This window comes from Chiloscyllium plagiosum, unplaced genomic scaffold, assembly GCF_037043375.1.
Source record: "Chiloscyllium plagiosum isolate Xiang-an unplaced genomic scaffold, Cpla_swu_hap1 HiC_scaffold_6, whole genome shotgun sequence".
In the NCBI taxonomy this organism is placed as follows: Eukaryota; Metazoa; Chordata; class Chondrichthyes; order Orectolobiformes; family Hemiscylliidae; genus Chiloscyllium; species Chiloscyllium plagiosum.
The window spans coordinates 74,675,279-74,701,019 of record NW_028270144.1 but is presented as its reverse complement, the minus strand read 5'-3'; the positions used below and the strand labels follow the sequence as shown (position 1 = coordinate 74,701,019).

The window sequence follows — 25,741 nt, the reverse complement described above, 5'->3', positions numbered from 1 at the left end:
GACCAATAAAGGAAATATCGTGATCTATTTGGTTTTCCAAAAGGCCTTTGGCATGGTGCTGCACAGTGGACTGCTAAATAAGAGAACAACACATGGTGTTAGGGGTAAGGTAGTGGCATGGAGAGAGGATTGGCTGACTGGCAGAAGGCAGTGAGTGGCGATAAAGAATCTTTTTCAGGATATCAGCCAGTGACTCGTGGAGTTCCCTCGGGATCAGTTTTGGGACCACAATTATTCACGTTATACATTGACGATCTGAATAAAGGAACTGAGGGTGTTATTGCTAAGTTTGCAGATGACACAAAGATAAGTAGAAGGACAGGTAGTGTTGAGGAAGTGGGAAAGCTGCAGAAGGACTTGGAGAGGAGAAGAATGGCCAAAGAAGTTCTGGATGGAATACAATGTGGTAAAGTGTGAGGGTATACACTTTGGTGGGAAAAAGGGAGGCACAGACTGTTTTCTAAATGGGGAAAGGCTTTGAAAATCTTAAGCACAAAGAGACTTAGGAGGCTAGTTCATTTCGAAAGGACTAGGGTACAAGAACAGGGAAATATTGCTGAGGCTGTGTAAGGCTCTGGTCAGAGTTGATTGCAAACAGATTTGCAGTCCATATCTAAGGAAGGATGTGCTGGTGTTGGAGGCAATCCAGAGGAGGTTTACAAGAATGATCCTAGGGATGAAGGACTCGTCACTTGAAGAGCAGTACTCTGGACCTGTACTCAATGGAGTTTAGAAGGATGAGGAGGGATGTGATTGAAATCTACAGAATACTGAGAAGCCTGGATAGAGTGGATGTGGAGAAGATGTTTCCGTTAGGTAGGAGAGACTAAGATCTGAAGACACAGCATCAAAGGGAAGAAAACAATCCCTTTGAACTGAGATGAAGAGAAATTTCTTCAGCCAAAGGGTGATAAATCCGTGGAACCTGTTGTCACAGAAAGCTGTGGAGGCCAAGCCATTGACTGTATTTAAGACAGAGATAGATAGGTTTTTGATTGGTAAAGGCATCAAAAATAATGGGAGATGGTAGGAGAATGGAATTGATTGAATAATGGCACAAACCTGATGGGTCGAATGGCCCAATTCTGTTCTTCTATCTTATGGAAGCTCAGACTGAGGTTATGAAACCTTTTCTTGTTGACATTGTAACTGGTCATTCAGCAAGAATCCTTTCAATTTAAAATAAGCCAACATTTAAAGGTAAAAGCTAATGTGATGGAGGGTTTTCAGAAATTGGTCAAACTCTTTCTCCTAGAATAATACAGAATATGGAAAACCCAACATGCACACACTATCTAATATTTTTAGTGCACAGGCACCAAGCACACAATTAGGAGACGCATACAAACTATTGAGCTGTACCTTCTGCAGATTAGGAGCCATTGCAACTGAAAGGACCACATTTCGTGCAAATGCTAATCCTTAAGAGACTTTGAAGTAAAACAAAACTGATATAACAGGATAATTTCCCATCAAAACTGAAGTTATATGTTAATAGACTGCTCAATAAAAAGTGTGACAATGTCAAATATGTTCTAAGTGAGAGTTTTAGGTTTTTTAAAGAAAGCATTTTTCAATACAGTGGTAGCAGCTGAACTGAACAAGGGCAAAGCAGTAGCCAAAAACAGTGATGTCTCAAGGACTTGTGACTGAAACTGAATGAACTTCAGGAAAGGAGCAGGGTATTTGTGAGCTTGTGTGTAAGTATTTATTTAATTTAAAAGGGAAACACAGTTTGTAGATTTACCAACATTACAATAAACAATGAAAAGTGTTGTGAGTCTTGGTCACTTTCTCTACCTGTTTGGGTTCAGGCTTAACCTGAGAGACAGGAGGATCAGAGGGAGATGTTTGTTTAGATACCAAAAACATGCCAGCCCAATTTAGTGCAATAGAGGCTCTCCCTGGCTGTGGATACTACTGTGCAATGGCATGTACAGATTCTCAGCAATTGCAAATAGCTCAGATAGTTTACTCGAATCAATGTGGTGCTGCCCAACCAAGTGCCAGTGGCTCCAACCTACAGAAACCTACCTCTCAGGATGGCAGGCTTTGTAGGCCCACCAGTGCCAGTCTGTCAATGCCCTTGCTGTTGTTTGTCAGCAATCAGTTTAGTGTACCACGCCATGCCAAGGTGGTTTCATCCAAAGCAGACAAAGCCCAAAGCAATTTAAGTGCTTCCTACCAGGGCATCTGCAATCCCTCCCAGTAGAGGTTAGCAAGATCCCACCAGCTTTCTTGCAGCCACTGGAGTAGGACTGCACAGGAGCATGAGGCCAGGTACAAGCATCCATGGAACAGGCAACCAAGGAATGAATTAGTGTGCACAGTTCATTTTATAGTTATTACTGGATTAAACTGGGATGGAATTTTTTGTTAACAGTAGTTTTGCATCATGGCTTGAGTCAAAAGTATGCATTAAAGGTCGACAGCTGAAGGCTTTAAAAATTGCAACTGTGAAAATGTGGGGATGAAAGTACAGGGAAACCAGACTCCACGCACAGACTGCCTGTCCACAGTGAATGGGTTGCAGATACCTCATCTTCCCTTTCCTTTCTTCTGTCCCTTCATTCTCCATTTCCTGTTCTGTGTGAAGTGCCCTCTGCATGTCTGGTAGTCAAAAGCAGACCACTGTAAACATGGAGACATACTGCAGTGAATACTGGTGGCTACAAGCTGGGGGTAGTCCAGGCATCAGTTCAGGGTGCTGATGACTTGCTTCCTGTTTCTCCTGGAAGCTTGGCTGTCATAGCGAGCTCGGAGAAAGTGAGGACTGCAGATGCTGGAGATCAGAGTCAAAAAGGGCGGTGCTGGAAAAGCACAGTACGTCAGACAGCATCCGAGGAGCAGGAGCGTTGACATTTCAGGCATAAGCCCTTCATCAGAAATGGGGGGAGGGAGCCCGGGGGCTGACAGATAAATAGGAGGGGGTCCCACATGGTGAACAATTCCATCCAGCATCTCCTGTACTTTCTGCACTTTTGCCCTTGAACCCCACCTCTCCAACCGCAACAAGGATAGAACCTCCCCCCCCCCCCCCCCCCCCCCCCCCCCCTCCGGTCCTCACCTACCATCCCACCAATTTCCAGAAAACATTGCATCATCCTCCACCATTTCAACCACCTACAGTCAGACTCCACCAGATATAGTTCCCTCCCCACCCATTTTAGCATTCCACAGAGACCATTTCCTCCAAGACTCCCTTGTTTGGTCCACAACCCCCATCAATCCACCCTCCATCCCCGCCACCTTCCCTTGCAGCTGCAGGACGTATAAAACCTGTGCCACACCTCCCTCCCCCCTCACCTCCATCCAAAGCCCCAAAATATCTTTCCATATCCAGCAGAGATTTTCCTGCACATCCAAACACCTCATCTACTGTGTCTGTTGCTCTCAATGTGGTCTCCTCTACACTGGGAAGATGGGATGCCAACCTTTGGAACATTTCAGAGAACATCTTCAGGACACATGCACTAAACAACCCCTCCGCCCTGTGGCTGACCACTTCAATTCCCCCTCTCACTCTGCCAAGGATGTGCAAGTCTTCCATCCTCAAATCCTAGCCATCCGACGCCTGGAGGAAGAACACCTTATCTCCTGCCTTGGGACCCTCCAACCACATGGTATCAAATGTCGATTTCACCAGTTTCCTTATCTCCCCTCACCCCAACTTATCCCAGATCCAACCTTTCAACTCAGCACCGCCATCTTGAACTGTCCTACCTCTCCATCTTTCTTCACAACTATCCGCTTCACCCTCCGCTCTGATCTATCACCATCACCCCCATACCTGCATCTACCTATAGCCTTCCTAGCTACCTTCCCCCAGCTCCACCCCCCCTCCTATTTATCTTTGAGCCCCCCTGGGCAACCTCCTCCCCCCAACCCCCAACTCAACATTCCTGATGAAAGGTATATGTCCGAAATGTTGACTCTTCTGCTCCTTGGATGCTGCCTGACCGGCTGTGCTTTACCAGCGACACACTCTGTCATAATGAGGCTGCCATATGTGATTGGCAGAAGGTGGCAATCATGTGTGGGCAACTTCTGTTTGACATAGTGACCCAACAATGTTGGGAAATGCATACGATAACTGTATCTTGGTTGCTGGTGATAATCAAGAGGATCCCCCAGGTAAGGTGCACACCGACTGCAAAGTCATGGAGTGGTAACCCTTATCTCCCCATTAAACTGTGACCTACAGAGCCACATGTATTACAGTTAATAGCTCCCTGCTAGCTTAGCAAAGCCTAATTCCCATTTCCCCTGCTCCTGCAGTAAGGGAGTAGATTGTGAAGATCACTCTCCTCGTGTACAGAGTTTCTGTCACATCATTAATACAGTGGTGCATGGAGAATGTTGAAATGTCAAAACATCACCAGAAAGGTCTCTGGTATAGAAACTGACCATGGCAATTTTCATGGCTGCTGGCAATGTCTTCTTCTCCTTGGTTTGAGCCTTTGGTCCAGTTGCAGAAGGTGGCACAACTCAGGGAGACCTACTTGGTGTATCGCCACTACCTCAGGCAGTACTTCTGACTGAGATAAAAGTAGGACTTGGTTTTGTTGGGGTGGGGGGGGGGGGGGGGGGGGGGGGGTGTGCACGGTGGTGTGGTATTGACAGGTTGGGTGGTACTGGTGGCCCAGTCTTCCATCAAGAGCATTTCTTCCCCCTTCCTTCTCTGCACACTTTGCCTACTCTGCCGCATATGCTCCCTCCCCAAGCTGCGCCGCAGTCCAAGAACATATTAAATCCATGTTTCTATTACTGGCAGGCTTTCTAGCCCCTCTCTGTCCCCCTCACCCAACTTCAGTGCTAGTTCTTTGTCAATCCAGAAGTTTTCCAAACTCCTTCAAGAACATCATGCACAATATTTGCAATCATTCTGCAGCAGCAAAGGAAAATGAAAAGCAATTCATTTGGAGGCTTCATGAGATCCCTTTAAATTGCAGTTGTGGGGAGGGGATCCCTTATTTGGGAATGGTTAAGTGAAGTTGCTAACAGTACCTGTGAGGTCCGAAATGGCGATTTGTCACCTAATCAGCACCTGTCACTGTTTGACATCACAGGCTGCGCTTCATTTCAGAGGCTGAACATCCTGCTCCTCAGGTTGACCTTTTTTCAGAATGTCTCCCAGAGAGCTGGCAGAATTCAGCAACACAATTCATATATACCTCCAGCACATGAATCACATAAACATCTAAGTTTGGAAATGCTACATGGGTAGTCACTGAAAAATGTCTGGATAATACTTTTGAAGTTTCAGGTTCTGACAGAACGGTATTATTGAGCCATTATATTCAGCCATAATTTCTACTATAAATCTGATGAGATACTTCTGATTCTGTTTACTGTGTTGGCTGTGGTTATATAGACGTTCCACATTACCAACTGGAGATTACCTTCGCACCTAGGGAGTTTACCATGCAATTCCTCTGTGCTGGTTTGTGAAAACTTGGCTGGCACATATTATTTTTAAAAAAGACTTGCCAGTGAATCCAGCTGCAATCCAATCTCCAGACTCAGGTGATAGTTTATGAAGAAGTTGAATTAATACCTGTAATACATTCACAGAATTGGGATAATTCAGCATGCTAAGTCAGCTGTCTCTGGCATAGGTTTGAGAGGGGAAAAAAATACAAAATGGACCTAAGGGGCAACATTTTCATGCAGAGGGTGGTGCATGTATGGAATGAACTACTGGAAGGGGTGGTGGAGGCTGGTACAATTACAACATTTAAAAGTTAAAAATCCCACAACACCAGGTTATACTCCAACAGGTTTATTTGGAAATACAAGCTTTTAGGACACGGCTATTGAACGAAAACCTGGTGTTGTGGGATTTTTAATTTTTAAATGTTGCAATTGTACCAGCCTCCACCATCTCCCCAACATTTAAAAGGCATCTGGACAGGTATATGAATAGGAAGAGTTTAAAGGGATATGGACTAAATGTTGGCAAATGGGACTAGATTAATTTAGGAGATCTGATCGGCACGGATGAGTTGGTGTGTTTCCATGCTGTACATCTCTATGACTCTATGCTTTCAACACTTTGAATATCTTTAAGTCATAAATATCTTCTGTGTAGTTGAATGGTATTTTAAGATTTTAAGTTAATTAAACATTTAATAAGTGTGGTTTTTAAAATGAAGTTAATTGTATGCTGTGTTAATGAATTTTTAAGTGTGCAGCTAATGAAGTGTCTTTAAAATGGAAAGAATTTCATTCTATTTGAAATGGGAGAAAGGAAAATATCACTTTTGACACAATGCAATAATATATTCCTGGGAAACTTCTGCTATTTCATTATGTGTCTGGAAATAAATGAATTACATACTGCAATTTTTCGATTAAATCAGAGTTGCTTTAATTGCTATGGTGCTGAGTGTAAGTGGTGAAATGATAACTTGGTCTACTTGCAACCTTCAGCTGTTTCATAAGCTGCAGATTCCATCAACATATATAACGCCTCACTCCACTACCTCGTCTCTTCTGTTGCAGATTTAATGATACATTTTTAAAAATATTACTATTAAGTGATTCCAAAGGTCTCTAGTTTCATATTATTTCATTGTTATGGGCAATGCTAAATAGTACAGCTGCCGTGCTGGAAGGGTTGAGGTAGCTTTGGTGATTAAACAGTGGCAGTGCTTAGCAGCCTGGGAGCTCCAGTGCTGGAGTGGTCTGGTAGTTCCAGTGGTATACAATTTGGTACCTCCAGCAGGAGAGTGAATCATTTAAACAAGTGGACAGATCCAAATATTAATTAAATGATGAAAGGCTTGAAATATTAAAGGCCAAAGATCACAAGAATGTATCTGTTGGGTATTAAACAAATCAAAAAGGTGCAACAAACATTGACCTTAATGCAAAGAAAATAAAGAGAAACATTTTAGCCACAGCTTTTTAAATTTTACTTGTTTGTTCACAAGATGTAGACATTTTAGGCCAGCAATTATTAACCATTCTTGATAAGATGGTGATGAGCTGCCTTCTTGAACCCTGTCGTCCATCATGCATAGGTACACCAAAAATGTTATTAAGGCAGGAGTTCCAAGATTTTGACCCAGCAACCCAGGCAGTTGGCCCTGCAATTTGTCCTGGATGATGATGTTCATCCTGAATGTTGTTGGAGTTATTCCCATCCAAGCACATGCAGAATATTCTGTCTTATTTCAGACTTGTGACTTGAATTTATATAGCAGTCCATCATTTACAAGTTCTTATATTAACTGATGAATCAAGATATCATTACCAAGACATGGAAGGTGAATGGGGAATTGCAAAATGCTTTCACCACATAGGAGGATCTTGAAGATCAACAAAGCAAGGAAAATAATAAAAATGTACTCACTTCAAGACTCCATGCTCCATTGGGATTCTCTCCCCAAAAATGGACACTCATGAACGTCCAGTTTTTCAGTCCTTCTTGGCTTTCATCAAAGTAACGGACTGCAAGTAGCTTTGATTTGGTACCAAATGGAGAGGTGAGAGAAATTTCAAGATTACCACGACAGATGCTTGACAGGGTGACAGTGACCTGAAAAAGAATCAAAGCATTTACAAAATGTGACAACACAGTTTACTCAATACTAGGAGTTGGTTAGCTCAGTTGCTGGAAGGTTGCTTTCTGATGCAGAATGATGCCAACTATGTTGCTCCAATTCCCACAGTGGCTGAAGTTATCATGAATGACTGTCCTTCTCAACTGCACGCTTTGCCTGAGGTGTGTTGATGCTCACCTCTCTCTCTAAGGAGAAATTGGCCCTTATGATGACTGAATACTGGAAGCTACTGAAGATAAAAGGATTTGCTGGGTGTATGAAGTGTTCATGCCAGCAATGTCCAAATGATTAATGTCTCATCAATTTGTGATGGCCCATGTGCCTTTGGAAGGAAGGAGTTCAGAAGTTGATCTCTTCAAGAGACATTTTAAAAGCAAGAAGGTGCGGGGACAAGGACAGAGAGAGAAATAAAGAAAACCCTATCCAGGCCTGCATGGTACCTCAGTCGTTAGTACTGCTGTCTCATAGTGCCAGGAAGCACTTGAGTCCACCCTCAGGCAACTATCTATGTGAAGTTTGCACATTCTTCCTGCATTTACGTGGGCTTCCGCGGGTGCTCTGGTTGCCTCCCACAGTCCAAAGGTGTGCAGGTTAGGTGGATTGGCCACGCTAAATTGCCCTAAAGTGTCTTGGGATGTGCAAGTGAGGTGGAATAACCATGGGAATTGCAGGGTTACAGGGAAAGGATAGGGAGTGGGTTTGGGTGGGATGCTGTTCAGAGGGTTGGTGTGGACTTGTTGGGCGAATGGCTGGCTTCCACACTATAGGGATGCTATGATTCTAACTAAGTCCAAGAAATCTCTGCCCTTAAAAGAATCTTTAAATCTGTATTCTGACCAACAGGTTAATCTTTCAATTTTTAAATAAGTATCTGACTTGAGTTTTGAGGGACTAAGTCAAATGAGTGTGGAAGAAAATTTGAGCTGACAAGTTTGGGTTAGCAATTAAATAACTGTGTCAATTATACTTTTAATGTCAATAATGGAACTAACAATTTAATTTAAAGTGTATTTATGATGTTTATTTATTTATTTGATTTTTGTTCAGTAAAATTACTTTGATTTCAACCCATGACCTAATGGATTGATTGGCTTACTGAATATCTAGGTTTGTGGATTCTGAAAAACAAAAGAAACACATTGCTATTTCTACTCGTATCATAATAATTGATGGTCTTGCCTGAGTTCATAACAAGTATTACTCAATCATGCCTCATTGTTATTGAGTTGAATTACCATTACCACTCAATCTATCAGGTAGAATTTTTAATTTCATATGTGAAAGTCAAATCCAAAACGTTGATAAAAAAAAGTTGATATAAAAAATCATGTTGTTGACTGTGCCCTTTGAACATTCTGAGACCTATGGCTTATATTTAATCATTCCTTTATTGTATTATAATTCTCAGGGTAAATGTTTGCACAAATTGTGCAGTACAAGCATCATCAAGTCTCAGTTTGATTTGCCAAGTCACCTGAACTGACGTGCATTCAGGGTGGAGGTTCGGTGATGAAGCAAAATCATCTCATCTGGAGCCAAGACAAGACTTAAGAATCATCATGTATCATGGTACTGCAATACTATTCAAAATATCATTGTGTAGAAGCTGAAAATGTCTGACTACAGGTGGGAAACAGTGCAGTAACTGCGGAGAGTCAGAGGTCAGTCTGAGGATTTCCTGAAATTAGTCCTCAGGTCTCATCTTAATGAGGAGCAGCTCAGAGGGACCAGTTTGGGTCACTGCTTTGCTTCAAAGACTTCATGTAGGTCCTGAGGGCTGGGGGAGGAGGAGAGTGGGAGGGGATACTAATGTTCTTCTTGAACAGGTCCAGTACTTGTAGGCTTGAACTCCATTCAATCTGAACATTCTTTCTTTACAGGTTGTCATGCTAGAAAAAAAAACTGCTAAAATTTTAGAGGGATGCAAACAGAACTAACTTTGAAAATCTCATGGGAACTGTTGACATCAGAAAGTCGGTAGTCAGATATCAAGAAATACCAATCTTTATATGCAGAAATAAAAGTACATTGGGGGGGCTACCAGTATTTATTCCTTTTAATTCTTACCTCTTAAACTACAAAACAATGGGGAAAAACTATATATAATGCTTCTGCTGGTGAGAAAATGTGTTTGCAGGGTTGCACCTGGTTCTTGGCAATCAAGGATGTAGTGCATCAATGTTACATCAAAGAATTAAACATTATCCAAGGAAGCAGAACAAAATGACATGGGATTGACCATCTATTATACACTACATCTAATATTGAATTGTACATAATCAGCAACCAATCCAATACTGTCTGTTTCCATCAGCCCAAAGAAATGAATTTTCACTCCAAAATGTGTCAATGATTAGCAGTACCATTCTGGTGCAGGGACTTTTTTTTGGATGTTGCTGCTGGAAAAAGATGTAATCTTTTGAGTACGTGCCAGTGGCAGAGAATATTTTTTCCATCAGTGGACGTAGACATGCTGTCTATCTTGAGCAAGACGATTAGACATGATTCCCTACCACAGGTGAAAAATAGTCCCATGTTAGAATTGTGTAGAGACCAGCTTTGATCCTCAATTTGCCTATGCTGACCTGGAATGCATTCAATTCTCCTGCACTTATAATTTTCACCATTTCAACCACTTCTCATACGAAAACTGTAGCTTTAGGATACAGTGTACTTCAAACGCACTGTACTGGGGATAGTAAACTTGTGTCAGCATAGGTTCACGCGGACTGCCTTAACATGTGCTCAATCTCAATCTCCTGTCACTATTACCATCAAAATGAGTGTACTGCATCAAACAACATATAATTATCCTACATTTTAACACCAGTGGGACTATTAAGTTAAGTGTACTGCTGAGAACACTGACAAACCACACATATGATTGCAACATTGAATTCAGCTTCATCAAAGAGTCAATCTTGTAACCATGGAGGTGCCAGCCAATTGTTTGACCAAGGCATCACTCAATGAGGGCACTTTTTGGATAGAATACTTTGCTGGGGCCTCCATGGTTATGGGTTTGCCTCTGGTGAAGGTGGACTTAATAGGATCAATTAAGAAACCATTAGAATTCTCTCTACAGTTTCAACAACAGTGAAAACAAAATCAATATTTCACATGCAATAACTCCGCACACTCAACAAATATCATTAAGGCAATAGAACCATTCCAAGATAAGTGTATAACTGGGTCAGTTTATGCACACTGCAAAACACACTTATAAATTCTAATTCCGCAAATCAATTGCCACAATCTAAACTATGGGATCTTTTTCTGACAATTAGCATTGATGCGTGGTTCAACCTTCATTACTTTTAATGCTTGAAGTTGCCTCTGTTTTTATAAACCTGAGATGATCGCAGTATCGTAACTTGTACTAACTTGTGGTAGTAATAACAGAAGTGCAAACTCAGCCTAGTATGAGCACTCTCATCCCCACGGAGTTTTTGCGATTCAAATCCCTTTTCATGATCTGAAATTATGAAGCAGGTTGACACTTCAGTGGGAGTATCGCACTGTCAGAGTAACAAATTGCAAATGAAGACGATAAACTGAAGCTGAACCTTTCTGCTACAGGTGGTGTCATCAATGTCAAAAAGCTCTTCGGCCCTTCGAATCTGTGCTGGTCAAAATAACCACCTAACTTGAGGGGTCTCAGTGGCTCAGTGGTTAGCACTGCTGCCTCTCAGCCGCAGGGACCTGGGCTTGCTTCCAGCCTCAGGCAACTGTCTGTGTTGAGTTTGCACATTCTCCTCATGTCTCTGTGGGTTTCTGTTGGGTGCTCTGGCTTTCCTCACAGTCCAAACATGTGCAGGTTATCTGGATTGGCCAAGCTAAACTGCCTAGTGTCTTAATGATGTGCAGGCTAGGTAGGTGAGGCACTGGAAATGCAAGATTACAGGGATAGGGTAGGTGGTGAGTCTGGGTGGGGTGTTCAGTGCGAACTTGAGGGGCTGAATGGCCTGCTACCACACTTTAGGGATTCTATAATTCTATTCTAATCCCATTTTCTAGTACATGGCTCATAGCTGTGCAAGCCTTGGCATTGCAAGTGCACATTACATACTTTTTAAATGTTATGAAGATTTCTGCCTCTCCCACCCTTAGAGGCAGTAAGTTCCAGATTCTCACCAATCTCTGGCTGAAAGTACTTTTCCTTACATCCCCTCTAAACTTCCTGCCCTTTACCTTATATCTATGACCCTTGGTTTTTGATTCCTCCACCAAAGGGAAACATTTCTTCCCATCTATCCTGTCTACGCCCACTATAATTTTTTACATCTCAATCATGACCCCCCTCTGTGGACTGTAAGAAAAACAATCCTACTCCATTCAGTCCATCTTAATAACATAAATCTATAGCCTAGGCATCAGCCCAGTAAATCTGCTTAGAATGCTCTTCAGTACAATCACATCCATTGGAGAATGTGGATTCTGGAACTGCACACAGTATTCCAGCTGTAGCCTAACCATCATTTTATGTAATACCAGCATCACTGCCCTGGTCCTAAACTCTATGCCTTGGCTAACATTCAAATAGGATTTCAATGTGTGAGTGTGGGTGAGGCGGGGGTGGGGGAGGGGGGTGGGGGGGGGGGGTGGTTGGAGGGATAAGGTGGCAAGGTGGTAAGATAGGAAGTGGGTTCATGGCAGTTGGCAGCTGGATAATGTGGCTGAGATGGATAGGGTGACAATGGGTTAGGTTGGTAGATGGGTGGATGACAACTCAGCAATCGGGTTGATTTGGGAGGGGTTGTCAGGTATGGGGGTCAGAGAATGATGCCTTGATAGTAGGGTCTCATTGGGTTGGGTTCGTAGCAGTCTGGGACTCAGTTGAATAGTTACCTAGGAGTTGTACAAGGTTTTGATCTATATATACAACCATAAGACATAGGAGTAGAAATTAGGCCATTCAGCCCACTGAGTCTGCTCTGCCAATCAATCATGGCTGATACGTTTCTCAACCCCATTCTCCCGCATTCTCCCCACAATCATTGATCCCCTTGATCTATTTCCATCTTAAATATACTCAATGACCCGGCCTCCATAGCCTTCTGTGGCAGTGAATTCCATAGATTCATCACTCTCGGGCTGAAGAAGTTTCTCCTTATCTCCATGCTAAAAGGTCTTTCCTTTACTCCAAGGTTGTGCATTCAGGTCTTAGTCTTTCCTACCAATGGAAACATCTTCCCAACCTCCACTCTGTCCAGGCCATTCAGTATTCTGAAGTTTCTGTAAGATATCCTATAGGAGCAGAGGGGCAGCATGGTGGCACAGTGGTTAGCACTGCTGCCTCATGGCACTAGGGACCCAGGTTCAATTCCACTCTCAGGTAAATGTCTGTATAAAGTTTGCACATTCTCCTCATGTCTGCGTGGGTTTCCACCGGGTGCTCCACTTTCCTCCCACAGTCCAAAGATGTGCAGGTTAGGAAGATTGGCCATGCTAAAATGCTCTGTAGTGTCCAGGGATGCGTAGGCTAGGAGGATTATCCACGGGAAAAGCAAGGTTACAGGGCTCGGGTAGGGGGTTGGGTCTGGGTGGGATGCTCTTTAGAGGTTGGTGTGGACTTGATGGGCTGAATGCTCTGTTTCCACACTGGAAGGATTCTACGATGCTGCATACTGGTTAATAAATCAGATCTATTTCTCCTAAAAAGGGAAACTGTTGGAAATTAAAACATCTTGAAGAAATTCGTTACTGAATCAACACGTTTGGACTTCTAAAGCATCATGAAGCATATATCTGGTCTCAGACTATCCAGAGACTGGAAGATCTGGGCCAAAATAAATGTTTGAAGTTTTCTGAGATCAAAATTAACCAGTTTGTGGTTCAAACAACATCCTGTAAGATCTAATTGGGATTTGACCATGGGGCAGCACATTACTATAACTAAAGAATATCCCATAAAATGTTTGAAAAAAAGTCTCACATTAAAATACAATACATTTAGTTCCACACCTCATATCCAGATCACCATGTAGACTAATGAATGAATCAAGCAAACACTGCTTTGGTTTATTATCTCATTTGAAGTTTGGTATCTCCAAAAAAGCAGCATTCTGTATTGAATTGTCGATTTATATTCGGTGCTCAAATCCCCAGAATAGGGCTTGAATTGACAACTTTTAACCCATGACTAACACAATATATGTGACATTTGATGAGCTATTGCATTGAAACAAAATTTAAGATTACTCTATTAAGTTTCTTTATTTGCAATCAAAAATAAGGTGCATGGTGATAATTATATATGATTGCTGTCCTGGCAATTTTTAATTGCTCAATCTAAACATTTGATAGCTTCAGACTAGCTGGCTTACCCAACAGCGAAAAAAAAACTTGACAACATAGCTATTTATACATGCTGCCTCTTGGAAATTTTTCAAATTTTAGTTGTATTACAACATAAAAGACTCCATTATGAGCCACTATAACCTGAATATACTAAATTGTACAAGTTTCCAATTGCTGCAAAACACAACCAACAAAGATTTAATGGACAACGCTGAATTTTGCCATTGTATTACAGCAAATATATCTATTAATGTTGAGACAAAGCATTTTGACCAGATATAAACCAAGTTACGTCAGCTTCATTTGTTGGAACTCCGCAAGATATTGCTGGATTGCTTAAAACTGTTTGTTGGTGACTCTCTCACCTGTACATGCTCGAGTGAGTCAATTGCGTTCCTTGTATTCATGCAGGCATTCGTTGTTAGATTCAGTGACAGAGAACCTTCCACAGGAATAGCTCTGGAGGATTCAACAGAAAAGAGGGAAAGGAAGAAAAAAACAATTTTAGAGAAACAGCACTGTTTAAAGAAGGCATCAAGGCATTCTTCAGTCATTTAGCGAGTATCAATCTAGCACTGTCAGATGGTGCCCCTGCCTTTTCCTTAAATCTTTCAAATACTCTGTCTTTTTTTTATCTCTTCTGGGAAACAGGCTTGAAAGTGAGTTGCAGGTCAAGGCAATAATTACCTGCTGCTCGGGATGCGATCTGATGGGCCTGTATTACATTTGCAGTCATGCATTCCCCAGTCGTTGGAGGCTTCGTGTTACCGATTCTAGTCACATCATTTTCTGCTGATGATAGCATCATGCTTTTATCTACCACATTTACATTTCAAAATGCCAGTCGGTTGGTATTGATTCACTATTAACTATAATGCTCACTTGTAGGAATGATCAAGTCTCAATTCCAGATTATTGTCCCCTTACATTTCCATACTGCCTTCTTTTATATGTGCCCACTTCAAAATTGATTAAAGATGCCTCTTAGAGTTGGATGGATCATACTGTACATTAAGTACAAAAGTTAAATTACATGAAACGTTGGTAGGAACATATAAATTAGGACTGGAGTAAGCCATTCATCTCTTCGAGCTCTGCTCTGTCATTTGTTAAGATCTTGACTAATCTGAATGTAGCATCAAGTCCAATTTCCTGTGTCCTCCCCTTTCCTTTGATTCCCTTGTTAATTATGAATCTAAAGAAACCATAAACATATTCAATAACCCTGCTCCTATTGCTGTCTGTGGAAGAGAATTCCACAGATCAATGATCTGCAGATTGAAAATTAATATGTTCAATGGAAGAATTTTTATTTTCACTCTGTGCTCCCTGTTTCTCATCTGTCTCAAAAAAGGAAGTAATCCCTCAGCATCCACCCAATGAATTTCCCTTAATATCTCACAACTAGAATACGATCACCTCTCAATCTTCTAGATTCCAGTAGATCTAAAACCAATATGTCCAACCTTTCTTCAAAATTAAACCTCATAATAGAATCCCCACATGTGGAAGCAGGCCATTCAGCCCATCGAGTCTGCACCGCCCCGCCGAACAGCATCCCACCCAGACCCCTACGTTATCCCTGTAACCCTGCATTTTCCCTGGCTAATCCATCTAACCTATACCTCCTGAGATACTATGGCAATTTAGCATGGCCAACCCACCTAATCTGGATATCTTTGGTCATCTCAGGAATCAATCAAATGTACCTTCACTGAATTGCATTTAATGTAATTGAATCCTTATAATTTATCCTAATATTAGAATTCTAATTATACCTCTGGCAAGGAGACCAGAAGTGTACATAATACTCATGATATGGCTTAGCAATGTTCTGAACAAGTGAAACAAAACCTCTCTATTTTCATATTCCATATCCCTTGCAATAAACATTATTCCATCTGCCTTCCTAATCACTTGCTGTCCTGGCACAAGTCACAAAACTTGTGACTTGTGACTTGTGCCAGGACAGCTAGATTCTTTTGTAACATGGAGCTCTGAAATTTTCTCCATTATTTACCTCTCTTCTTGCACAATGAAAATGAAAAGTCCTCGTTAAATAGGAATGATTGAAGGAGAGCTAGTTTGCTTGTTTACAGCATATGTCACCAAAGGAGCTGAGTCCATGTGTATAATTCCAAGAGCAACTTCCTGATGGCGATTGTCTCTGAGGTGACAATGAGGGTTTTTGCACAAAGGTGAGTTTATTGTTAAGACAATTGTTAATGTTCAGCTGGTAGAGTAGCTTTTTATTTGTCATTTCTGCCAAATACAACTGATACAGTAAAAATGAGACAGCATTCCTCCAAGACCGAGGGTGCTACATGGACAGCACAAACTACACAATTGTACACAACATAAAGTGCATAAGAAGTGCAAAACATGCAAGTTATAACATAATAGAAGAATGATAATTACTAGACATTTTTCTAGCAGCAATTTGAAGTCGTGCAAAGAATTTCAGATGGAAAAGCGTCTGATGGCCTCAGGAAAGAAGCTGTTGCACCGTCTGGCTGTGAGACACTGAATGTTCCGGTATCTTCTGCCAGATGGCAGGAGGGAGAAGAGTTTGTGTGGTGCTCTTCCACAAGAGCTTCCACAATGCTCTTAGCCTTTCAGCTGCAGTGTGTGGAGTAAATGTCTGTAATGGAGGGAAGAGACACCACAATGATCTTCTCAGCTGTTCTCCCTATCTGTTGTAGGATCTTACAATCCGAGATGGTGTAATTCCCGATCCAGACAGTGATGCAGCAGCTCAGGGTGCTCTTAATGAGCCCTCTATAGAACGGTGAGGATGGGGGTCAGTGTAGGGGGTTGAGGGGGGGGGCTTTCCTCAGCCTCCACAGAAAGTAGAGGCACTGCTGGTGTTGAGGGTCCAAGTAAGATTATCCGCCAGGTGTCCGTCAAGAAATCTGGTGCTCTTCATGATCTCTGTGGAGGAGCCATTGATGTCCAGCGGAGAGTGGTCGCTCCATGACCTCCTGAAGTCAACAACCATTTCTTTCACCTTGTCCACATTGAGAGACAGGTTATTGGCTCTGCACCAGTCCATTAGCCGCTGCATCTCCTCTCTGTATGCTGACTTATGGCTCAAGCTGATGAGACCCACTGCAGTCGTATCATCGCGAACTTGATGATGTAATTCAACCTGAGCAACGCTGCAGGGTTGTGTGTCAGCAGGTGAACAGCAGTGGACTGAGCACACAGCCCTGGGGGACCCCTGTGCTAAGTGTGATGGTGTTGGAGATGTTGTTCTCAATCTGGACTGACTGAGGTCTCCCAGTCAGGAAGTCCAGGATCCAGTTACAAAGGGAGGTATTTAGACTCAGCTTTCCGATCATGGGCTGAGGAATGATAGCAGCACAGCTTACATAAAGATAGGGAACACACAACGTTTTATCTCCTAGACCAAGAGTTGAGTAATTGCATAAAACTTTGAAGTACAATGCATATTAAGGCAATAGGATTACTGAGGATGTATGAGGGAATAATGATCAAATGTTCAGTTTGTTCATTGTGATTCCAAATTCAGAATGCTAGGGTAAAATCTTCCAGACACAGGTTTGGAAGAGGGAGTCACTTTCATTTGGGGGGTGGGGGAAGGTCAGGTTTTCTCATGCAATGAAGTGACTCTCAGTTTATTACACAGGCATGTTTGGTTTTGCACTTGGAGACTTGTGAATGTCAAGATATGCGGTGGAAGGAAGGTTTTTACACCCACTACGATCTTCTAGAGTTGAAGGTCTGTGAGGTATCCAAGTTCAAACAGTAACCAGCCCCATGGTGTAGCATTGCTGCATCAGAGGTTCTTCTCTATGCAGTCCACGAAAGGTGAGTGGTCCTCTTCCACAGGAGTGGTAGCAAGAGACTCTCCTGTCTGACCAAGGCAGCCTGCTCTGTGGTACCAGTGCTGGTCAGCACCTTTGTAGTCCCACATAGAACCTGGATACAGTGCAGGTGAAGGATGAAAAATCTCTTATGCTCTACAAGGGTAAGTGGCCCCATCTGCTCACCGCTAACTACAACGTTTAGGGCACCATTCAGTCCAATTGTGCCAATGCAAAGGGACAGTCACTTGCAAGCCTCAGTACCATTTGGAATATACATTCAACATCCCGCACATTCTGCCAACATTCTACCAGTTCTTGGTCATCTGCTTATGATGGCTTGCTGTTTCTTTAGCTGCTGAATGCTCTGTTCTACCTCGTGCCAGGCTGGCATTGTATTGAGATGTTGGTGGGTAGCATGATCTCTTCTGTACACAGGCCAGATTCAAGGTTGTATCATCCTCTCTCATTGGACTAGAAGATGTGGACGATGCATGCACCTGACCACACTTGAGCTCCAAGCCATCATCAACACTTTCAACCAAGACATATGAGACTATTGGCCTTGCATCAAATAATCTTAAGACAAAGATCCTTTACCAAACTGACCCTATCATATTGCACTGATACTCCCAAGTTATAAAAATCTATGATGAAGTCTTGAATAATATGGACCACTTTCCAAACCTGGGAAGCTTACATCAAAATAGGCAGACATTGCACAGATGTAAACGAGCAGGTCACTGCCAACTGGTCACCATTCCCGGGACTAATTAACTGCTTGCTTCCAGCTGAATCTCACTTTGGACATAATGTCAATTGATAGTTTACCTGCAAGTAAAGTTGTCCCAGTGGTTAAACAAACAACAGGGTAAACAGGACATACAATAAGTGCTTGTAACTTGTTTTACAAAGTGCAGCAATCCTTTTCACAATCCTCGTTTTTTTAAAACTGTCCTTTTCCCATTTCAGTCCACAATCAAAAATGCAGAAGAATAAAGAAGGTACAGTTTTCATAAGTCCCAGGAGGGCAAAGGAGACGCTTCAAGGACACCCTCAAAACCTCTTTGAAAAAGTATCACATCCCTATTACCACCTGGGAAATCATGGACTAAGAACAACCAAAGTAGACAGAATGCATCTGGGAAGGATCTGTACACCCTGAGTATCATTCCTAATGGCAAGCTGAAGTCAAACTTCAACTGACAAAGGAGCATGTGACAATCTGGGCATCCCACCCTCCGAATCCTCTGCCTTTCCTGTGACAGAGACTGTAGCTCATGCATTGGATTCTTCAACCACCTGCAAATTTATTTTTCATGTGGAACAAAGTCATTTTCAATTATTAGGGCAGCTGAAGGCAGAAAAATCCCCCACAGTGCACTTGTTAATCACTTATTGGGAAGGGCTCATCCAGGGAGCAGGTTAGTGACTAATGAACTGAGGTGAGACAACATGTGGCTTCCAAGATATTGTGCACACAGGTTTGCTTGGGGTAAGGCCCACAATCATGGAATCTGAGGTCATGGAGGTATACAGTGGTGCCCTGCATAGTTGTATGCATTTGGCATGAAGAGAAGGTACACAGTTTGGTAGATGCAGGAGGTGGCACTACCAGCAAAGAACAAGTAAAGCAGAACCCTTTCATTCATGAAATAGAAAAACTGCTGTGGTTCTGTTCGCCGAGCTGGAAGTTTTTGTTGCAAACGTTTCGTCCCCTGTCTAGGTGACATCCTCAGTGCTTGGGAGCCTCCTGTGAAGCGCTTCTGTGGTGTTTCCTCCGGCATTTATAGTGGCCTGTCCTTGCCGCTTCCGGTTGTCAGTTTCAGCTGTCCGCTGTAGTGGCCGGTATATTGGGTCCAGGTCTATGTGTTTGTTGATGGAGTTTGTGGATGAGTGCCAAGCTTCTAGGAATTCCCTGGCTGTTCTTTGTTTGGCTTGCCCTATAATGGTAGTGTTGTCCCAGTCAAATTCATGTTGCTTGTCGTCTGCGTGTGTGGCTACTAGGGATAGCTGGTCGTGTCGTTTTGTGGCTAGTTGATGTTCGTGGATGCGGATCGTTAGCTGTCTTCCTGTTTGTCCTATATAGTGTTTTGTGCAGTCCTTGCATGGGATTTTGTACACTACGTTAGTTTTGCTCATGCTGGGTATCGGGTCCTTAGTTTTGGTGAGTTGTTGTCTGAGAGTGGCTGTTGGTTTGTGTGCTGTTATAAGTCCTAGTGGTCGCAGTAGTCTGGCTGTCATTTCAGAGATGTTCTTGACGTATGGTAGTGTGGCTAGTCCTTTGGGTTGCGGCGTGTCCTCGTTCTGTTGTCTCTCCCTTAGGCATCTGTTGATGAAATTGTGAGGATATCCGTTTTTTGCGAATACCTTGTATAGGTGTTCCTCTTCCTCTTTTTGCAGTTCTGGTGTGCTGGCAGCATCCAAGGAGCAGGAAAATCAACGTTTAGGGCAAAAGCTCTTAATCAAGAAACCTGATTTTTCCTGCTACTCGAATGCTGCCTGACCTGCTGTGCTTTTCCAGCACCTCACACTCGACTCTAATCTCCAGCATGTGCACTCCTCCCTTTTGTCAATGTAAAAATAGTCAGTCTTGAGGTCTAATGCAGGTTTTTACTATTTCTGTTTCAGTTGTGTGGACGTTAACAGTGTGATAATGATCAGATAACTTATATTGCGATATTGATTGAGAATACACATTGGTCAGGACACTATGGATAGTTTTCCTGATCTTTCTTGATTTAGTGCACAGGACTTTTTATTTTCACCTGAACTGACAGGTGAGACATCCATTTAATATCACATCTGAAAGGTGCCAATTCTAACAGCACAGTTCTTCTGTAGTACTGCACTGGAGTGTTAGCCTTGATTTTGATGCACTCAAGTCCTGGTGTAGGAATTAATTCAGAAGAAGTTTAGAGATGAGAGTGCTGTTGACTGAGTTACATGCAGCTTCACTTCCACAGTTGTAATGCTTGCAAAGCCAGGACTGACACTATTGTTCTCCTGATTTTTAATTGTATCCCTGACCTAGGTTACCTTGACAACCATAGAGCTTTCTATACCATAAGACAGCTTTATTTTTAGACTAAAATTGGAATTCATTGATCTGAAGGACATATTATCTTTGTTACTTCTGATTAATATATAGATGTACCTGTATGGACCATTTAATCTACCTTCCTGAGAGCTAGACACTCCATTCCCTCCTTCCTCATTAAGCCAGCGTCGCACTCAGTTAAGAAAACCTCTCTGAACACACTTCTGAAACTCTTGCTCAACTCTCTCACCTTTACATGATTACTATCCCTGTTTATATCAGGATGATGAAAGTACCTTGCATATGCTACTCTAATTTTTGCACCATTCTGTAACATTGCTGTAGATTTGCACTTCCATGTCTTCCCATGAGTCAGCAGCCACATATTACATATGTTACATATATATCCAGTAGTGTTCCATTACTCTTTCGATTTATCTCCCACCAATTGGAATCCCTGACCCATCCAGGACACCTTCCTTCTGAATGATATTGCAATATTCTTCTTAATCAATACTGCCACCCATTGTCACTTGTTTCCTTCCCTTTTTTTCCTGAAAATCTTGTATCCCATAATATGTAACATCCAATGCTACCCTTTTATAAATGAGTTTTTCATCAAGGCCACCATATTCCCTTCGGGCTATTTGTGCTTGCTGTTTTTTTAAATTTATCATGTTCCCTACACTCTCATACTGACACTGTAAACCTGATATAATCACAAGTCTGATAACAGCTTATGTCTTTGAACTTCTCACGGTCATACCTTTGTTACTTCCCATCCTTTGTTCATCTTTTCATTTTTAATGCTATCTATTAATTCTCATCACCCTGTCATGCGTTTTTACATTCTTGCTAATAGCTGTAGCAAGCTGGACATTGCTCCTGACTCTGCTGAGGTGTAACCCATTAAGCCAATGATGGCTCTATCTTCTCAATTCCAATCCCAATATTCCAGGTATCTGAAGTCCTCTGTCATTGAGTCACAGAGATGTACAGCATGGTAACAGACCCTTCGGTCCAACCCATCCATGCCGACCAGATATCCCAACGCAATCTAGTCCCACCTGCCAGCACCCGGCCCATATCCCTCCAAATAGTTTCTATTCATATACCCATCCAAATGTCTCTTAAATGTTGCCATTGTACCAGCCTCCACCACATCCTCTGGCAGCTCATTCCATACATGTACCATCCTCTGTGTGAAAACGTTGTCACGTAGGGCTCTTTCCCCTCTCACCCTAAACCCATGCCCTCTAGTTCTGGACTCCCAGACACCAGGGAAAAGACTTTGCCTATTTACCCTACCCATGCCCCTCATAATTTTGTAAACCTCTATAAGGTTACCCCTCAGCCTCCGATGCTCCAGGGAAAACAACCCAGCCTGTTCAGTCTCTCCCTATAGCTCAAATCCTCCAAACCTGGCAACATCCTTGTAAATCTTTTCTGAACCCCTTTCAAGTTTCACAACATCTTTCTGATAGGAAGGAGACCAGAATTGCACGCAATATTCCAACAGTGGCCTATCCAATGTCCTGTACAGTCGCAACATGACCTCCCAACTCCTGTACTCATTACTCTAACCAATAAAGGAAAGCATACCAAACGCCTTCTTCACTATCCTAACTACCTGCGACTCCACTTTCAAGGAGCTATGAACCTGCACTCCAAGGTATCTTTGTTCAGCAACACTTCCTAGGACCTTACCATTAAGTGTATAAGTCCTGCTAAGATTTGCTTTCCCAAAATGCAACACCTCGCATTTATCTGAATTAAACTCCATCTGCCACTTCTCAGCCCATTGGCCCATCTGGTCAAGATCCTGTTGTAATCTGAGGTAACCCTCTTCGCTGTCCACTGCACCTCCAATTTTGGTGTCATCTGCAAACTTACTAACTGTACCTCTTCTGTTCGCATCCAAATCATTTATGTAAATGACAAAAAGTAGAGATAGAGCAGATGAATACATGGTTGAGGAGCTGGTGTATGGGAGAAGGAGTCACATTTTTGGATCATTGGAATCTCTTTTGGGGTAGAAGTGACCTGTACAAGAAGGATGGATTGCACCTAAATTGGAAGGGGACTAATGTACTGGCAGGGAGATTTGCTAGAGCTGCTCAGGAGGATTTAAACTAGTAAGGTGTGGGGGTGGGACCCAGGGAGAAAGTGAGAAAAGAGATCAATCCGAGACGGGTACAGTTGAGAACAGAAGCGAGTCAAACAGTCAGGGCAGGCAGGGACAAGGACTAATAAATTAAACTGCAATTATTTCAATGCAAGGGGCCTAACAGGGAAGGCAGATTAACTCAGGGCATGGTTAGGAACATGGGACTGGGATATCATAGCAATTACAGAAACATGGCTCAGGGATGGGCAGGACTGGCAGCTTAATGTTCCAGGATACAAATGGTACAGGAAGGATACAAAGGGAGGCAAAAGAGGAGGGAGAGTGGCATTTTTGATAAGGGATAGTATTACAGCTGTGCTGAGGGAGGATATTCCCGGAAATACATCCAGGGAACTTATTTTGCGTGTAACTGAGAAATAAGAAAGGATGATAACCTTATTGGGATTGTATTATAGACCCCCCTAATAGTCAGAGGGAAATTGAGAAACAAATTTGTAAGGAGATCCGAGCTATCTGTAAGAATAATAGGGTGGTTATGGTAGGGGATTTTAACTTTCTAAACATAGACTGGGACAGCCATAGTGTTTAGGGTTTGGAATGAGAGGAATTTGTTAAGTGTGTACAAGACAATTTTCTGATTCAGTATGTGGATGTGCATCAGAGAAGGTGCAAAACTTGACTTACTCTTGGGAAATAAGGCGGGGCAGGTGACTGAGTTGTCAGTGGGGGAGCACTTTGAGGCCAGCAACCATAATTCTATTAGATTTAAAATAATGATGGAAAAGAATAGATCAGATCTAAAAGTTGAAGTTCTGAACTGGAGAAAGGCTAATTTTGACGGTATTAGGCAAGAACATTTGAAAGCTGATTGGGGGCAGATGTTTGCAGGTAAAGGGACAGCTGGAAAATGGGAAGCCTTCAGAAATGAGATAACGAGAATCCAGAGAAAATATATTCCTGTTTGGATGAAAAGGAAGGCTGGTAGGTATAGGGCATGCTGGATGACTACAGAAATTGAGGGTTTGGTTATATGTAAGGTAGCATATGTAAGGTATAGACAGGATAGATCGAGTGAATCCTTAGAAGAGTATAAAGAAAGTAGGAGTATACTTAAGAGGGAAATCAGGAGAGCAAAAAGGGAACGTGAGATAGCTCTGGCAAATAGAATTAAGGAGAATCCAAAGAGTTTTTACAAATATATTAAGGACAAAAGGGTAACTAGGGAGAGAATAGGGCCCCTCAAAAAATCAGCAAGGCAGTCTTTGTGTGGAGTCACAGAAAATGGGGGAGATACTAAATGAGTATTTTGCATCAGTATTTACTGTGGAAAAGGATATGGAAGATATAGACTGTAGGGAAATAGATGGTGACATCTTGCAAAATATCCATATTACACAGGAGAAAGTGCCGGATGTCTTGAAACGCATAAAAGTGGATAAATCTCCAGGACCTGATCAGGTGCACCCTAGAACTCTGTGGGAAGTTAGAGAAGTGATTGCTGGGTCTCTTGCTGAGATATTTGTATCATCGATAGTCACAGGTGAAGTGCCGGAAGACTAGAGGTTGGCGAAGGGTGGTAAGGACAAGCCAGGGAACTATAGACCAGTGAGCCTGATGTTGATGGTGGGCAAGTTGTTGGAGGAAATCCTGAGGGACAGGATGTACATGTATTTGGAAAGGCAAGGACTGATTAGGGATAGTCAACATGGTTTTGTGTGTGGGAAATCATGTCTCACAAACTTGAGTTTTTTGAGGAAGTAACAAAGAGGATTGATGATGGCGGAGCGGTAGATGTGATCTATATGGACTTCAGTAAGGCATTTGACAAGTTTCCCCATGGGAGACTGATTAGCAAGGTTAGATCTCATGGAATACAGGGAGAACTAGCCATTTGGATTCAGAACTGGCTCAAAGGTAGAAGACAGAGGGTAATGGTCCTGCACTCTCTCACTGGTTTTCCTCCTTTTTCTACACACCTAAGCATATAACATTAGGAGGAATCTTATGATTACTATCTTTAAGGACCTGTTCGAGGTGACTTTCCTATCTCCTCAAAATCTGCCTGTAAACTCTCTTGCTGCCTATGTAGTCATACTGGTATGGTTTACAATCTCTGATAATTCACCTGCCCACTCAGTGTTCTGTAGTTGCTCAGTGACATCCTTGATCCTGCACCAGGAATGCAACATGCCATCCAGGAGTTATGTCTCAGACTGTAAAAATGTCTATGTCTTCCTTTAACATTAAATCCTCGATTACTCATGCAATTCCAGTCTGGCTTCTGCTCCAAGACACAAATGAACCAACTTGTGTGCCATGGACTTTGCTCTGACTATAATTCCCCAGGCAGCCATCACTCCCATCTGTATTCAGAACTTGAATGCATGGATTAATTAAGGAAAACCAACACAGTTTTGTTAAAGGGAAATCAAATCCCAAGCTTTCTAAGAATCTCCCAGAGCACAAAGGCAAATAAATTTACAATAACCTTTATAAAACACTTGTTTAGCATCAGCCAGAGTATTGTATCCAATTCTCAGCACCACACTTAAGGAAGGATGTGAAAGTAAAATAAATCCAAGACTAGTCCAGGGATGAGGGTCTTCAGTTACATGGATAGGATTGAGAAGCTTGGGCTATTCCCGTAGAGAACATAAGATTGAGAAGAGATTTGATAAAAGCATTGAAAATCATGTGGGCTGTGGACAGCTTTGATGAGGAAAATTTGCTTTCTTTGAAGAAAAGGTTGACAACCAGAGGACGCTGATTTAAGGTGATTGACAAAGATCCAATCGTGACTTGAGGAAAAATATATTTTATGCAGCGTGTGGCCAGAATTTGGAATACACTGCTTACGTGTGGGTGGAAGCAGATTCAG

The 25,741-nt window shown here is 42.4% G+C and overlaps 1 protein-coding gene across 1 annotated transcript in view; it reads right to left on the bottom strand.

Moving 5' to 3' along the window:
- Positions 1-25,741, bottom strand: part of LOC122550661 (PC3-like endoprotease variant B) — an 889,929-nt gene that overhangs the window by 66,907 nt on the left and 797,281 nt on the right. The window contains exons 15-16 of the mRNA XM_043691743.2: positions 14,234-14,327; positions 7,358-7,543 (exon numbers count right to left, since the gene is read on the bottom strand). Of these exons, the coding sequence (XP_043547678.1) occupies positions 7,358-7,543; positions 14,234-14,327 (280 nt within the window). The remainder of the gene's footprint in view (positions 1-7,357; positions 7,544-14,233; positions 14,328-25,741) is intronic.